Below are 14831 nucleotides of genomic sequence, written 5' to 3' on the forward strand. Positions count from 1 at the left end.
TATGTCCCGATTTTTTTAAAATATTGTTTCTCTAAACAAAGCCATTAATTTTTAAGTCTGTTCTGTTAGGCAAATGTCTAAACAGCAACATTTTTGCAGGTTCAATTCATTACGTTCACCCAGATAAAGGCCCAGCGTGAAAAGTCAGCCCTAAACCTGCGCACAGTTCCCGCGTGCCGGGTGTCCCAGGACCCAGCACTGAGCCCACCGACCCCCAGCCAGGCGCAAGGGACCAGAAGGGCCAAATGCAGGTTTTGTTCAAATATTCGGTCTCTGTTTCAGGCTTGAGCAGCTGAGTCCTGGTTCTTCCTTTTTCCTGTGGCTGGACTTTTGGTTTCCTTTCCTCGTTCCCTTAATTTTCCCTATGAAGGGCTGACCCCGAGCCAGCCCGGGGCTCCCTGTAGCTTCTCACCAGCGTTTGCTCCTGCCGGCGGCTGATGCTAAGCTGGGGAGTCTCTGGGTTCCTCTTTGTGACAAGGGATGGCGTTAAAACGCAGCAGCGACCCTGGATTCCCAACGGAGAAACGTGCGAACCGAGGGCAAGACTGTGGGGACAGCGGGTAAAACACATCAATGTTGTTCTTTCTCCATCCTCCCCAAGATTGCCCTGACAAAGATACAGCTGTTTGACTTGTTGATTAGCAAAAACATTAGCAGGCCTACTGTTTCAGGACATGAATAATTAATGTTTGTTCCTCATTAATTTCTTGTGGAACAGAGTCCTGTTAGACTGCATTTAGATGTATTTCTAGAATTAGGAGCAAATATAACAAGAAAGAGATGCCTGACAGATAAGTGCTCTGTTCCCCACCCCCCCGAAAATATTGTCATGTTGCTCCTATTATCTCCATCAGGAGCAGATCGGGTTTATTTTTAACAAGCAGCAATGTGTCCTTTGTTACAATTTTAATTTCAGGGAATGATACAAGAAACAAGTTCTATAATTCATGCACATTACAAACGAGTACAAGGCAGACCTCCTGGTTAGCGTGAACTGTCTGGCATCTTGCATTCCTGGGACCTCAAATCAAAACCTTGTTTACTGAAAAATTCAAAAATAAGATTGCATCAGCTTTCCGAACGCTACTGCTGGAAGACAGGCCGTTTGTTCCGCCTCCATTAAACGAGCATTTCAACGCTGCAGCGGAGCTTTGGCACTTATTTTCTAATATGGCCAGGAAGCTTTTCTAATACTAAAGGCTTTTTTAGTGTTGATCGAGGATTAATACTGGCAAATATCGGCTCAGCCTTCTGGAGCGGCCGTGCCCAGTAACGTGCCCGAGACTTCGGTCCCTGAGAGCTGCTCTGCATGCAGCCAGCAAGGCTTCCTTCTGGTTTTTAATTGCGGAAGACGAGAGCGAGCACGTATAATTCAATCTGAACCGACGCACAGACCCCAGGTCCTTCCCCTTGCCCCTCCTGGGAAGGTGGTCCAGTGGTCCAGCAGTGGGGCTAGCTGCCTGTTCATCGGGAGCCTGGGCTGGTGGGCCGGCACAAGGGACCTCCAGCCAAGCGGCCCCACGGGTGTCCCCCACCCCCGGAGGGATCCCGTCCTGTCCTTGCTGAGACGAAAAGCTGCAAGGGAAGGAGTGCCTGGAGGGAAACCGCTGCTGCTTCCAGTGCCACGAGCGACAGGACCCGCGTGTGGCCATTCTGCTTCCCACCATCCTTCCCACACCCTCCCTGGCTACTCGACCCCAAGTTCCCAGCGCTCGGCCATGCCAGCGGGCACAAGGCAGGGACAGCACAAGGCAAATCATGGAAGAGAATAATACCTGAGAGAAGCATGTGTTGCAAAATCTGCTCGTTGAGTCGGATGAGTGGCGTGTGCCGTTGTGAACGGCTTGGCACCAAGATCCGCAACCAGAACGGAAACTGAGCGGTCACCAGCAGGGACTTGTGGGGAGGTCCAGCACGTCCAGGGGACACTGGACAGAGCCAGGGCACAGAGCAACAACCCCCGGCCGGCCGGGAAAGCCCGTGCTTGGAGCAGCGTGTGCAGAGCCATTTGGGTGATAGTGGCGGAGCTGCACGACTCAGGAATGCCCGCGACCCGCATGGGGCGGTGACGTCGGTGAGACAAGTACCTACTGGAACCTTGTGTTGCTCTTGCCTCAATGAAATGCCGTGCCTTTATTGCTCTCTCAAGTCCCTGTAAGGAGGAGTAATCGGCAGACACAGAATGGTTGAGAGATGGTGTCTGCCCCCATGCAACTATGTACAGTGCAGTTTTCTGACCTTAATTTGTTGCCATTATTCTCTTCCAGGCTGTGGCAATTTTGGGGGTAAGCAGCCTGCCAGTGAAAGCTATGTGTCCTACTGGGTTTGTGTCACTTCACTGAAGGGCCTTGTCCCTGGCTGGGTGCCCGGAGTCTGCTGTGGCGACCTCCGAACCCGCTCTGCCGGGGGCAGAGACCCCGCTGTGCCCTGCCCTGTGCGCACCGCATGCTCCAGCGCTGGGGGGAGCACAGGCACCCACCCTCCCTCGCCACCCCGCTCCTCATGGTCAGCGCAGCTCCCCAGAGCTGCAGCCCCACGTCTGCGTCTGCTTCTCTGAAAGCAAAACGCCGGCACCGGCGGGGACCTGTGTTTGCCTGGGCTGTGCCGGGTTGCTCAGACCAACCCCTGGGCTGTGTCTGACACTCGCCGTGGATTTTTGGCTGTAGATACTGTCGGCGGCAGCTCAGTGATTGGAGCTGCAGGGCTTTACCCGGGATGTGCTGCTGCATCCCGGCTGGCTCGAGCTTTGGTTTTGCAGCTCGTCTTTGTGACTTTGAGAGACGCACCTTGGGCTGAGCCCTGCCCAGGCTGGTGGGGACACCCCTGCTGCGCCTCCCTGCTCTTCCCCTCTCCCAGCTCCTCCCTGCCCGCTGGGCTGTGGTGGCCCTCGGGAAGCTGCTGAGGCCCCAGCGCCTGGCCCTTTGCAGGGGGGGTGGCTCAGGAGGGGTGGGTAATGTGCTTTTGCCTGAAACTGCCTGCAGGATCTCCCTGCTGCAGGACGCTGCTGAGGATGTCACCGAGCGGTACCTTTGTGGCGGTGCCACTCACAGCTTTTCTCTCAGAAATAGTTTCCATCCCACCCCCACCCATGTTACAAACTTCCCCGAATGATGATGGTCCTCCCCTGGCCCCTCGCTTTAAACCTGCAAGTTCTCCTTCAAAATGCCCTCACAGCACCTTTCCTTCTCCTCTGGCCAGGCCCCCGCAGCCCGTCTCTGCCTGCGGGGGCTGCAGCCCGGCCGGGCGCAGTCCTGCCCCTCTGCCCAGCCCCGTCCAGGCCTGCGGGGAGCGGGCTGCTCCGAACCCGAGAGCTCGGCGTGACACTCTATAGCCCCGAGACTCCCTCGCTGCCACAGCCCTCTCCTTTGAACGCGCGACACGCGCGGCCTCGCCACCCGGCCGGGCAGCTCCTGTAACTTAGCAACTTTCTTTTTGCTTTGTTAAGTTGGGCTCTTCAATCTCCTTAATGAATAAGAGAATCAAGCCAGGTAATTGATGCTTGGCCGTTTAGCTGATGAATAATTGACTGTCTGGGTAATCCTAGATATTTCCTCGATCAGATTGTGCAGTGGAACAGCCGTATCATACTGGGCGCAGCGTGGCTCCTGCTTTTAGGGCACTAAACAAACCCAGGCTCTACAGGGACCCCCCAAAGTCACCGCTCGTCCCTCTCCCTCCCCACGGGTCAGGCGTTTGTGGTAACAGGCCGCACCTCAGCAACACAACTTATTTTATTGGGTGAATATCTTGAATCAGGTCTGCAAACCGTGACTTTTTTTCAGATAGAGAGTGAAGCCAAACACCAGGGCGTGAGGAAGCAGCCCCCCGGCGCGTGGGGTGGGCCGGGGAGGGCAGCAGAGGCCCCAGGGCAGGAGCCAGAGCGGGTGCACATGGCTGCACTCCCCGCCAGGGAAAGGACGCTATCTTTGTGGTAGTCACACAAACAGTAGCTTAGTCGCAGATATTGAACGGCAAAGTATCACAGGAATCTACCCCAGAAGGGCCGGATTTGTGGGAAATTATGTGGTTGTTTTAAATAGCATCTGAAGAAAATTTAATGTGGTGATTTATGTTGGCTCTGTGACTGTGATGGGTAGTGTTGCTGACAGCCCCTTGCAGAGGGGATATTAGCATGAATTGTGTGTTAAATAACAGACATTTATATTTCAAACTTCCCATCGGTTCTGTGTGAGCATTTACTATATAATTTTTAAACTACATTGAATGAATGCAATGAAACCAAGAGCCTATCAACAACACTCTGACTGTGATGGGCTTTGAATTAAATTCTAAATAAGAACAGAATATTTTTATACATTAGGAAAATGGATAACAATCTTTGAATTATGACAAAGAATAAAATAGCACATGCTTTTAATCTGACTTTTACCTTCAGATTTTCAATGAGTCACTAGTGATGTTCCATCAGGGTATGGGTTTGGTGGGTTTTTTCTTCCAGAAATACTATTAATTATTTACTAGTATGTGAATGATCTCTGAAATCTATTGCAGTGACACCTTTGAGTCCTCAGATAGTTTCTGATGGCAAACCATCTGGGCTCTTTTAACTTGTTATTGTTTATCCTTTGGACTCCTCTCCTCTGTTTGTAAGGTGTAACGTCAGTAGACAGGGCCAGGAACATCAATATTTTACAGCTTTAATTAAAGGCAGCTCAGCAGCTAGATTACCCAGCCCAGTTTCTTTCAAAGTGGCTGCCTTCAGGGGGGAAGGAAAAGACTGTGCTTCAAGCAGGCACTGAGGAAAGGTGTTCCTGGGGAGGGCTGGGACGGGAGAGGGGTCTGGGCTGGGGTGGGAGACAGGTCTGGGCTGGGACAGGAGCCCCGACCCGAGCTCTGTGTCTGAACGGCTAATCCCTAGCTGCAGCATCCTCCGAACGGGGCCTATGGCTTCCCACGGGAGCAGGGAAAGGAGCATCTGCGGGCTCCGGCATCTCCTCCTCGCTCCGGAGGGAATGAAGCAGCAGCAGAGAGATGGGGAAAAGCGCCAGCCCAATGCGAATGCTCTGGGAGTCGGTGCTGGGGAGACGTGTCCTAGGGAACAGGCACTACTTGGGCTTTACACCCAGCTTTCTGTTTGCATCCTCTTATTTATTTACATTAACCAGCCAGCGCTAAATAAAGGGAACGTTAAAAACAAAACAAAACAAAGGCCTGAAATTTATCCCTCTATTAATTACCTCCAACACAGCAGAACTGCCTATAAATATGGTGCCACTTTAGATAAAACTTTCATGCAGCTATTTAGGCCCTCTGAAATATAAATGATTTCCTTTAAATTTTTTATCATAAATCAGGGCATGGAGCTTTGCGACAACGCGACGGTTCCCCCCAATGGGAGGAAGCTGCTTCTCCCACTCGCTCCTCCCGCAGCTCGCTCCCCGCGCCCCCTTCCCCGCCTGCACCCCTCGGACGGGGGGCAACGGGGCGGCCGCGGCACTGCGCGACCCCGTGCATCCCCCTGCGTACCCCACACATTCATCTTGTGCATCCTGCGCCCCCCGCGCATCACCCGGCGTGACCCGCGCATCCACAATCCACCCTGCTCGTCCTGCGCCCCCCACCGCCACCCTGTGCGTCCTGCGCCCCCTGCACACTGCCCTGATTGCCCCCGCACGTCCAACCTGCGCATCTTGCGCACCCCGCGCACCCACCCCGCGCACCCTGCGCCCCCCGCGCACCGCCCTGCGCGCCTCCGCGGCGGACGCTGTCCAGGGTGCTGGAGCCCGCAGCCCCCGGCCCCGCTCCGCCCGGAGCCCCCCCGCCCGGCAGCCCCTCGCCGGTCGGTGCGGGTCGGCAACGGCGGGGGAACGCTCCGGAACCGCCGTTACCTGCTGAGTGGGGCGTGGGCAGCGGCTCCCCCGCCGGGGTGAGCCCCCAGCTCCCTGCACAGGCTGCTGCTCCCGCAATCCAGCACCTCCCTCTGCAGCCTCGGCCCCTCAGCTCCGGCGGCGTTCCTGCACCTTTCGGGCAGAGAACGGCTCAATAAATACGCGCATCAGAGTGTGAAACGTTCTTTTGGAGTGAATTATAAAACAGGCGACTTCTTGTCATTTAGGCTACATTTTCACCTGCTGCGACATACGGAGGGAAAATGTTTAAAACGGTTTTAAACTCAAACAAGGCAGATTAAGGTTAAATATGAGGAAGAAGTTCTTTGCTGTGAGGGTGGTGAGCCCCTGGCCCAGGTTGCCCAGAGAAGCTGTGGCTGCCCCATCCCTGGAGGTGTTCAAGGCCAGGTTGGACGGGGCTTGGAGCAACCTGGTGTGGTGGGAGGTGTCCCTGCCCAGGGCAGGGGGTGGCATTGGATGGCCTTTAAAGGTCCCTTCCAACCCAAACCATTCTATGGTTCCATGATTCTCTCTCACAAGCATCTTTGGGGTGTGCGTGTTCCATAAATGAAAGGCATTTTACCACAGAAGTAGTACCTCTTATTTTCTCTGAGCCCCACATTTGTCAATACATTTGTCAGGAAACCAAGTCAGCAGCTCCTTTGCCTCTTGGTCAGTATTTGTTAAGACTCACAAAACTCTTGGAAACTTTAAATCTAGGAATATATTTTATTTTTGTTTAAGAGCTTCAAATTTCACACTTGCAAAATGCTTACATCCCTGGACCATCGAAGTCTAGTAGTGTCTAAAGATGTGTGAAGATACAGAGAGCAAAAATAAAACGACCGCTCAGTAGCAGAATTATGACAATTTCAGGACTATTTTTCTTGGGGGGGGGGGGGGGAAGGGGTGTCTGTTTTCTCGTGCTGAGTCAAGGATCAGATGTTTCCAGACCATAATACGTATGTAAGCATGGCACAGCTCACTTAACATCTCTCAGTTTACTTTACTCCTCTACACTGGAGAATGTATTTTACAGGATTTATGGAGGTTGGCAGCCGGGGGGTGTGTGCCGAGGGAAGGGCAGCACTGAGTCACCCTGAGCCGCCCCTGTGCCTGGAGCTGAGCCCTGGGCAGGATCTTGGAGCCTCTCTGGAACTTGAAGCTGCACCAAAGACATTTAAGAAGCCCCATACTCTACCCAGACAGATAGATTTCTCACAGTTCCCTATGAAAACAAATTCCTCAGTGGAAATGTTTCCTTGCACTTTGAGTCACAGTGGCAGCCCTGCCCACAGGCCCCTGTCACCCCGTCGCACTGACGGACACTGCCAGCAGTTGAATTTTCCTCTCCCCAGCCCGCGCCCCCATGCAGGTCCCGCAGGCCCTGGCCTGACCCCACTGCTCTGGTTTCAGTGGGGATTCACCTCAGTAAAGACGTGCAGGATTGATCCCCGAGTGACAATTGATGTGAGCATCTGAGGGGACTGGGTGCCAGAGGAGGGGTTTACATCCAAGCTCACGGCAGCAGGGTGTAGACGCAGTGGCACCCCGGGAGCAGCGGGAGCAGTGCCTGCGTTCCCAGCCAGCGGTGGCACAGGGTTACTGTATGAAGGCAACGCTGTGGGGTTTCTGCTACCCATGTGGGAACCACAAAAGACGTTTTTCCCTTTGATGCACTGTGGCTTGCCCAGTTTATCCCTCCGGCGTGTGAAGGAGTGGCACCATCCCGGGCGTGGGGCAGAGGAGCCTTTCGGCACAGGCTGCAGGGGACACTTTTGGTGACTGGCGAGTGGCTGGTGCCAGCAGCGACTGGGTGCAGGGGACACCAGACGCCCCGGCAGCTGATTCCTGGACAAGGATGGTCCCTCTGGTCCAAACATCAGCCCGTGGGCTTTGCCCACGAAGAAATGCCCCCTCCTCCCATCCCCGTCCCTCGGGATCTGTCGCCCTGTCTCCTCCCAGTCCAGGAACGGGCAGGACCCGGGCGGGGGGCGCAGCCGGGACTGCCCCGGGACCTGGCGAGGGGATACCGGGCCCGGCTGCGGGCTGCGAGTCGCTCCCGGCCCCGACGGCGCGTCCCGCCGCCCCGAGCGCGGTGCTGGCGGGCTGCTGGGGTCCGGGGAGGTCCGGGGGGTCCCGCTGCCCGCGTGCTGCCCGCGTTGCCCGCGGCGCATCACGCCTGCGCGGGGCCCGCTCCTGGCAGGCAGCGTGTAAGATGAGTGAAGAAGCGGGTGGGGGGGGCGGGGGGGCGCGCCGGGGCAGCTCTGCCATCGAAAATCGCTCACTCGGGCAGTGGCGAGGCAGAGAGACAACCCCGAGCCCATGTCAGGGGCTGCCTACCTGCGCGGTGCGCAGAGATGATGGCCATGAACGCCAAGCAGCCCTTCGCCATGCACGCCGCCCTCCAGGAGCCCAAGTTCTCCAGCCTGCACTCCAGCGCGGAGGCGATGCGCAGAGTTTGCCTCCCGGCCCCGCAGGTATGTAGATGAAGCATAATCACCGCTTTAAGGCACATTTTCTGACAGGCAACGGCTTAATGTTTTTTTCATGTCGCCAGAACAATCGCGCGTCTCGGCACCTCTCTCCCCCCCTCTCCCGCTCCCGTCTCTGCTCCGCACGTCTGCGCGGGCAGAGCTGCTGCCTTCATATTAATTTTTATGACCTGAGCTCTGAGGAGGAATCGCGGTGCCGGGGCAGGTTTTTCATCCGGCGATGACAGTATTCCCCACTGACTCCACCATGCGCGTTCTTGCTCGCAGCTGCAGGGCAATATATTCGGGAGCTTCGATGAGAGCCTGCTGGCCCGCGCCGAGGCTCTGGCGGCCGTCGACATCGTCCCCCACGCCAAGGGCCACCACCACCACCCCCCCTTCAAGCCGGACGCCGCCTTCCACGCCATGAGCGGCGTCCCCTGCGCCGCCGCCGCCCTCCCGCACCCCGCCGCCCTCGCCGCCCACCCGCACCCGCTCCCGCACCCGGCGCTGGACGGCGGCGACCTGCTGGACCACCTCTCGCCCTCGCTGGCCGTCGGCGGGCTGCCCGAGCCCCCCGCCCTGCCCGCCCCGCTGCCGCCGCTGCCGGTGCCCGTGGGTCCGCCGGGGGGGCCGCCGCCGCCCGCCGCGCCCGAGGCGGAGTCGGACCCGCGGGAGCTGGAGGCCTTCGCCGAGCGCTTCAAGCAGCGGCGGGTGCGGCTGGGGGTGACCCAGGCCGACGTGGGGGCGGCGCTGGCGGCGCTGAAGCTGCCGGGGGTGGGCTCGCTCAGCCAGAGCACGATCTGCCGCTTCGAGTCGCTGACGCTGTCGCACAACAACATGACGGCGCTGCGGCCGGTGCTGCAGGCCTGGCTGGAGGGCGCCGAGGCCGCCCACCGCGACCGCCCCGCCGGCCCCGACCTGCTGCCGGGCGCCGAGCGCAAGCGCAAGCGGACCTCCATCGCCGCCCCCGAGAAGCGCTCGCTGGAGGCCTACTTCGCGCTGCAGCCCCGGCCCTCCTCCGAGAAGATCGCCGCCATCGCCGAGAAGCTGGACCTCAAGAAGAACGTGGTGCGCGTCTGGTTCTGCAACCAGCGCCAGAAGCAGAAGCGCATGAAGTACTCGGCGGTGCACTGACGGCGCGGCCCCGACGGGACCCCTCGCCGTGCCACGGGACGGGGCGGTCCCCCGCCCCGCCGGGGCACCCCGGCCCCGCCGACCGCACCGGCACCGGAGCCGAGCGCGGCGGCGGAGCGGGGCCGCGGGGTCTCCGCCGTTCCGCGGACTCCGTCCCGCCGGGGGAAGAGCCGCCCCGGCGCCCGGCCGCGCTCCCTTCCGCCGGTCCGTCGGGCCCCGCCGCCCCGTCCGGGCGAGCGCCGCTCCCCGCCCCTCTGTGGAATAAAGCTTTATTTTTCAACCCGAAGGGACGTGTCTTTCCTCGGCAGCGCCGGCAGCACCGAAGGAGATATTTGCGAGCGCAGAACAAACGAAAAGCCCTCGGCGGGGCGTCCCCCCCGCGGAACGGGACGTGGCTTCGCCCCGCCGGGCCCCCGCGGTGCCATCGGCGCCCCGGCCCCGCTCCGCGCTCGCGGACCGGTCGCAGGGGGACCAGCAGCCGCCCCCCCGCCGGCCCCGGGGCGCCTCTCGCCCGTCGGGTGGGAACAAAAAATCCCCCCAACAAAACCGACGGCGGGTTCGTTTCCCATGCTGTTTAAAAGGGGGAGAAGGCTTTTATTTACGATTCCCAGAAGCGCCTTAACGATTAAAAATTAATGATCGAAGCGCGAGCCTCCTCTGAATATTTCACTTCAGCATTTCGATGAGTGACAAACCTCAAATCTTAGAACCGGGTCTCACCCTCCTCCCCCGTTAAGGAAGGACCGTACAAATTCAGCCTTTTAATCGCAGGGCGCCGGGAAGCCAGAGCGCTCCCTCGCTCCGTGTTTTTCCAATCAGCCCCAGTGATTTTTCCCCAATCAAATATCCTTTAATAATAAATGCCCTTATGCCATTACATTATATTGTGGGTTCTGAAAATTTAAAATAAGGGTGATGCAATATTAATCGCCTACCGCAGTATATAAGGGGGGGCAAAAGGCGACTCAGGTGGCGTCCCTTCCCCGCTGCCCGCTCGGACTCCGCCGCACGGCTCCCGGTGCCGCCGGCCGCGGGGGCTTCGGGCGGGTGATTTTACACAAACCAGACAGGTAAGAGGCGTTTATAGCATTTCCCTCCGCCCGGTGCATGGCTGGCAGCGTCCCCCGCCGCCGTCCCGGGGGTCGCGGCCCCGTCTCGGGCTGGGGACCGGCCCCGGCGGCCGTCGGGGCTCCGGGCGGTCGGTCGGCTGCGGCTGGACGGGGCGATGCGGCGGGAGCGGGGCTGGGTCCGGCGGAGGGGCCGGTGCCGCTCGCTCAGCTGGCGGCAGTGCGGAGCGCCGGGACCCGCCGCCCCCTCGGCCCGTCCCGGGGCCCCGCTGTCGGGCGAGGGGCAAGCACCGGGGTGGCGCCGGCGGCTGAGGCCGCTGCCGGGGCCGGGGGGCGAGCGGGGGCTTCTGCGGGAGCGGCGGGGCCGGCACCGGGAGGTCGGGGGGGGGGGGGCGGCGCCCGCACACCGGCGTGCGAGGCTCTGCGAGACCGGGGCCGGCAGCACGGGGGTCCCGAGCGGAGCTGCCCCCCTGGTTAAACCCGGGACGCTGCTTTTGCCGCGCCGCACGCACAGGCGTTGTGGAAGGGGAGGGGTCCCGAGAGCCGGGGCGCCCATGGGACCGGGATCCAGCCTGGCACCCAGGCGGTGCCACGGCCGGCAGGGACCGCAGAGCCACGCCGTTTGACAAGGCTGTTGTCTCCCACCACGCAACAAAAATAACTTAAACCTCCTAAAGCTGTCCTCAAGTGGGAGTATTATCCTCCCCGGTTTGTATTAAACCTAGCTTGAGCCTGATTTAGCCCGTGTTTCTTCTCACCAGTGTTTATTAAGACAACCTTACAGCTGTGGGGGCCGTATCTTCTTGCCTGTTCCCTTCTGAAAGGGAAATCGGATCGTGCTTGCGCTTATGACGGCAAGGACGTCACTGCAGTTTTACTTTCTGTGGCTGTTCTGGTTTTGCCTAGATCTGCTGTGGTTTTGTGACAATTTGGTATTTGTCCTTTTTGGCTAGGTCCAGAAAGCGTCTTAAAGATGTAGAACAAGTCCTTAACGAACTTTCTGAAACCTCCCGTTCGCCCCCAGAAACGAGCTGCTGTGTGCTGCTCCTCTCCCGCAGATACGCTGCCCTGTGAGATCCGAAGCACCTGGTCCTTCTTGCTTATCCTCCTTTATTCCTGGTTCCTCTCTGCACGGACACAGTGCTGCTCTTTGCCCAGATTTCACTCTTAGCAAATTCCGGGTTTCTTTTCACTCTGCATGTGTAGGTTTGTGCCTTTCTCTGCCCAGATATTGTATACAGGACCTGATCACTTCATTTGGGATTTTACTGTGGAGGTCAGGTACGTGCTGTTTAAATTCTTGTTGGTGTCTTAGCCTTCCCCTGAGTTTGGCTCCCAGAGCTCTGGTGCCAGGTAAATACACTGTGATACAGGAAACTCATCTGATCTTCCTGGAGCTGGGGATTAAGTTCTTTCCACTTCAGTCGGAATAGTTCAGAACTGGTATTTATTGCTGAGGAGGCACAAAGAGGAGCCTACATCTTCTTGGTCTATCAAGGAGTGCCCTAAAACCAGAAGGGAATGGTTAGGGGTGGTGGAGGGCAGGCAGACGGAATCAATGTGCGGCTGGATCCTGACTGGCAGCAGGGGGTGTGCAGTGCTCTCCTGGTCTCGCCATCCTCGCTCTGCTGCTGTGACCACCATCACATCACCTCTGGCTTCTCTGCCCCCCCAGCTCCCCGTGAAATGAAAGCAGGGGCTGTTCTGGCTGCACTGAGGAATTGCAGAGAGAGTTTTACTGGCTGCTGCTCTGAAACAGTAAGATCTGTATTACGATCCCGGGACTTTGTGCCCTGGGAGACAGACGAAGGCATTACGCACATGAGGCACGAGGCATTGCTCACTTTTTGGTACCCGTTGTGCTGTTAAAAGGCTTCGTGGGAAACTGCATCCTGCCAAGGTGCCGAACAAATCTGGTGAGAAGCGTCACCGGGAGAAGCCCGGCAGCGCGGTGCAGCCCCTCGCCCGCAGCCTGCCTGGCCTCTGCCCGCTGGCGTCCATCCCTCCCCGCACGCCTGGGCCAGGGGCTGCCTTTCAGCTCAGACCCGGGGGCTGGCTCCCTGGTCACCCTCACGCTCTCAGGACCCTGCTTTTGTGAGGAGCTGCCACCGACAGGCAACCCCCATTCCCTTGTGCCCCACTGGTCCTCTCCAGGTGCGTGAGGATCAGGAGCCTCTGTTTTCATGGAGGGCTGGGGCTCCTCGTCCAGATCAGTGAGTCTGTGGGACCTACCCTGGGACAAACAAAAAATGCAGGCCAAACTTGCTAAGAAACAGAATTCCCTTTTAGTGACAGCCAGGGCAAAGGGGAACGTGAAACCTGGCCAAACGGGGAGATGGGGAGGGGAATGCCCAGTGAAGCCTGTGTGTGTGAGACAAAGGTTCGGCAGGCAAACCCCTGTCTATGGTCTCTGAACCACTAACAATTGATTTATTATTTTTTTCCCCATTCTGTGCTTGTTCCTTAATATCCTGCTCTCTGTCTCCCGGGGGCTGCGCACAAGAGATGAAAGCCCAGAAAACCAAACAAGCCATCGGCGGTGCTCACTCAATTGATTTTTACACAAAATTTGCCTTCGTGCACAGAGGATGGAAAAATGATCCCATTAATAATGAATAACAAAAACAAACGCAGGGAGGAGATCAATAGAAGCACATCTGATATCACGGGAGCTGCGGCGGGGGGAGGCCCCCAGATGTACAAAAGCATGTGTGGGAGGGGAGGGGGGGCGAGGGCTTGGGACGGGGCTCATGGGGACACCCAGCACTGGTGGGTTTGGGGCTGCGCGGCGCGGGGGCTTGGCGGTGATTGGGTTGGGGAGGGTGTTGGGGTGTGCAGGGGGGTGATTGGGGTGTGTGGGGGGGGGTTGGGGTGTATGGGGGGTGATTGGGATCCGTGGGAAGGGTCAAGGTGCACGGGGGCTAGGCAGCAGCTTGCTGCCGCGGTTCAGGGGTGAGCAGTCGGTGGCCTGGCAGGAGCATATGTCCTGGCTGCTCCTGCAAACAGGAGCATGGAGCAGCTTACATGCACGCAGGGGGGCACTGGGGTACAAGATAGAGCTGAGGCCATGTCTATTTCCCAGAGAAAACTGGGAATTTTCAGCTGCAAAAATCCTAACTTCCAGTCTCTCCTTTTCTCCACATTTCCTCCCCTCCGAGGGTTCACTTCTCCTGGTTTGCAAGGAGGAGGTTCTCCCTCCATGGGAGACATGTCCAGTTTGGGATAAAAAATGCTTCTTACGAAAGCAGTTTCTGCAGAACTGCTGTGTGCCGAGAGCCCAGCCTTTGCTCCATCCCCCGTGCACGGGGCTGTGGTCCTGTCCTGGGTTGAGGTCCCCATGGCTGGAGAGAGGAGCGTCACCTGCACTCGAGAGATGCGGGACTGCGGGGTGAGGTACCACCACAGTGCTCGGGCCAGGGGATTGGGACTCCTGGCAGCTCAGTGAGGGAGCAGTGGTCGGAGCAGCTCCAGGACAGGCTCCCACCTCCCAGGCCGGATTCCAGGGGGAGCGGGACCCTGAGCAGGGCGCTCTGGCCAGGCCGTCTGGTGGGTCCCCCACAGCCCGAACCACTGCTGGCCCATGGCCACCCAGAGGAGCCCGGCGCTCAGCCCAGCCCAGGGACGGGACTGTCCCCTTCATCACCAGCCCGGGGCTGCCGAGAGCGTGTGGCCGTAGGCTTCAGGTGGCATCCACAGCACAGGGTCAGGAGCCCTGTGGAGACACCAACTCGAGCAAAAATGTCACTTTACACCAATACAAATCAGAAGGAATCCATTCCAGTCGCGCAGCTCCACTACTTATGTTCAGAACACAGTTTTAAAGTCATTGAGCAAATTTGTCTTTAATGACAATAGTTGTGCTTTGCAGTTTGCCTGGAAATGTTAGATACAAATTTATTCCATCATCAAGACATGGTTTAGACTTTGTTTCTTTAAGCAATTTTAGAACTCTGTATGGAGATACGTGTCACAACATTTTCAATAGAATTTTATATGGAGGAGCAAAACAATACGCCGAGGAAGATGAGACGCTTTGATTGTTTTTAAATCCAAAGAGAATTAAAAATGTACAATAACACTACATAAATCTAGATTAGCTATTGTAAAATAGTACTGACATAAACTAAATGTCTTCAAGCTGCCTGGGGAAAATGAAGCTCCTAAATGCAGAGTGTCAAGTGGAGGCGGACTCAAAACTGCCAAACTCCCACGTGCCCCGGTCAGGCAACAGAGTTCGTGGGTGCTCAAGGTGGGCTGTGGGCCTGACACTTGCTTTCACCATGCATGGATCAGGAAAGCCAGTG

At 57.8% G+C, this 14831-nt stretch overlaps 1 protein-coding gene across 1 annotated transcript; it reads left to right on the forward strand.

Moving 5' to 3' along the window:
• The first annotated feature begins 8209 nt into the window (after positions 1–8209).
• Positions 8210–9460, forward strand: POU4F3 (POU class 4 homeobox 3). Its single transcript, XM_054217491.1, has 2 exons — positions 8210–8329; positions 8612–9460. The coding sequence occupies exons 1-2, from the start codon at positions 8210–8212 to the stop codon at positions 9458–9460; spliced, it is 969 nt and encodes a 322-aa protein (XP_054073466.1).
• The last annotated feature ends 5371 nt before the right edge of the window (positions 9461–14831 follow it).

The sequence above is a fragment of the Rissa tridactyla genome, chromosome 11 (genome assembly GCF_028500815.1).
Source record: "Rissa tridactyla isolate bRisTri1 chromosome 11, bRisTri1.patW.cur.20221130, whole genome shotgun sequence".
NCBI classification, from domain to species: Eukaryota; Metazoa; Chordata; class Aves; order Charadriiformes; family Laridae; genus Rissa; species Rissa tridactyla.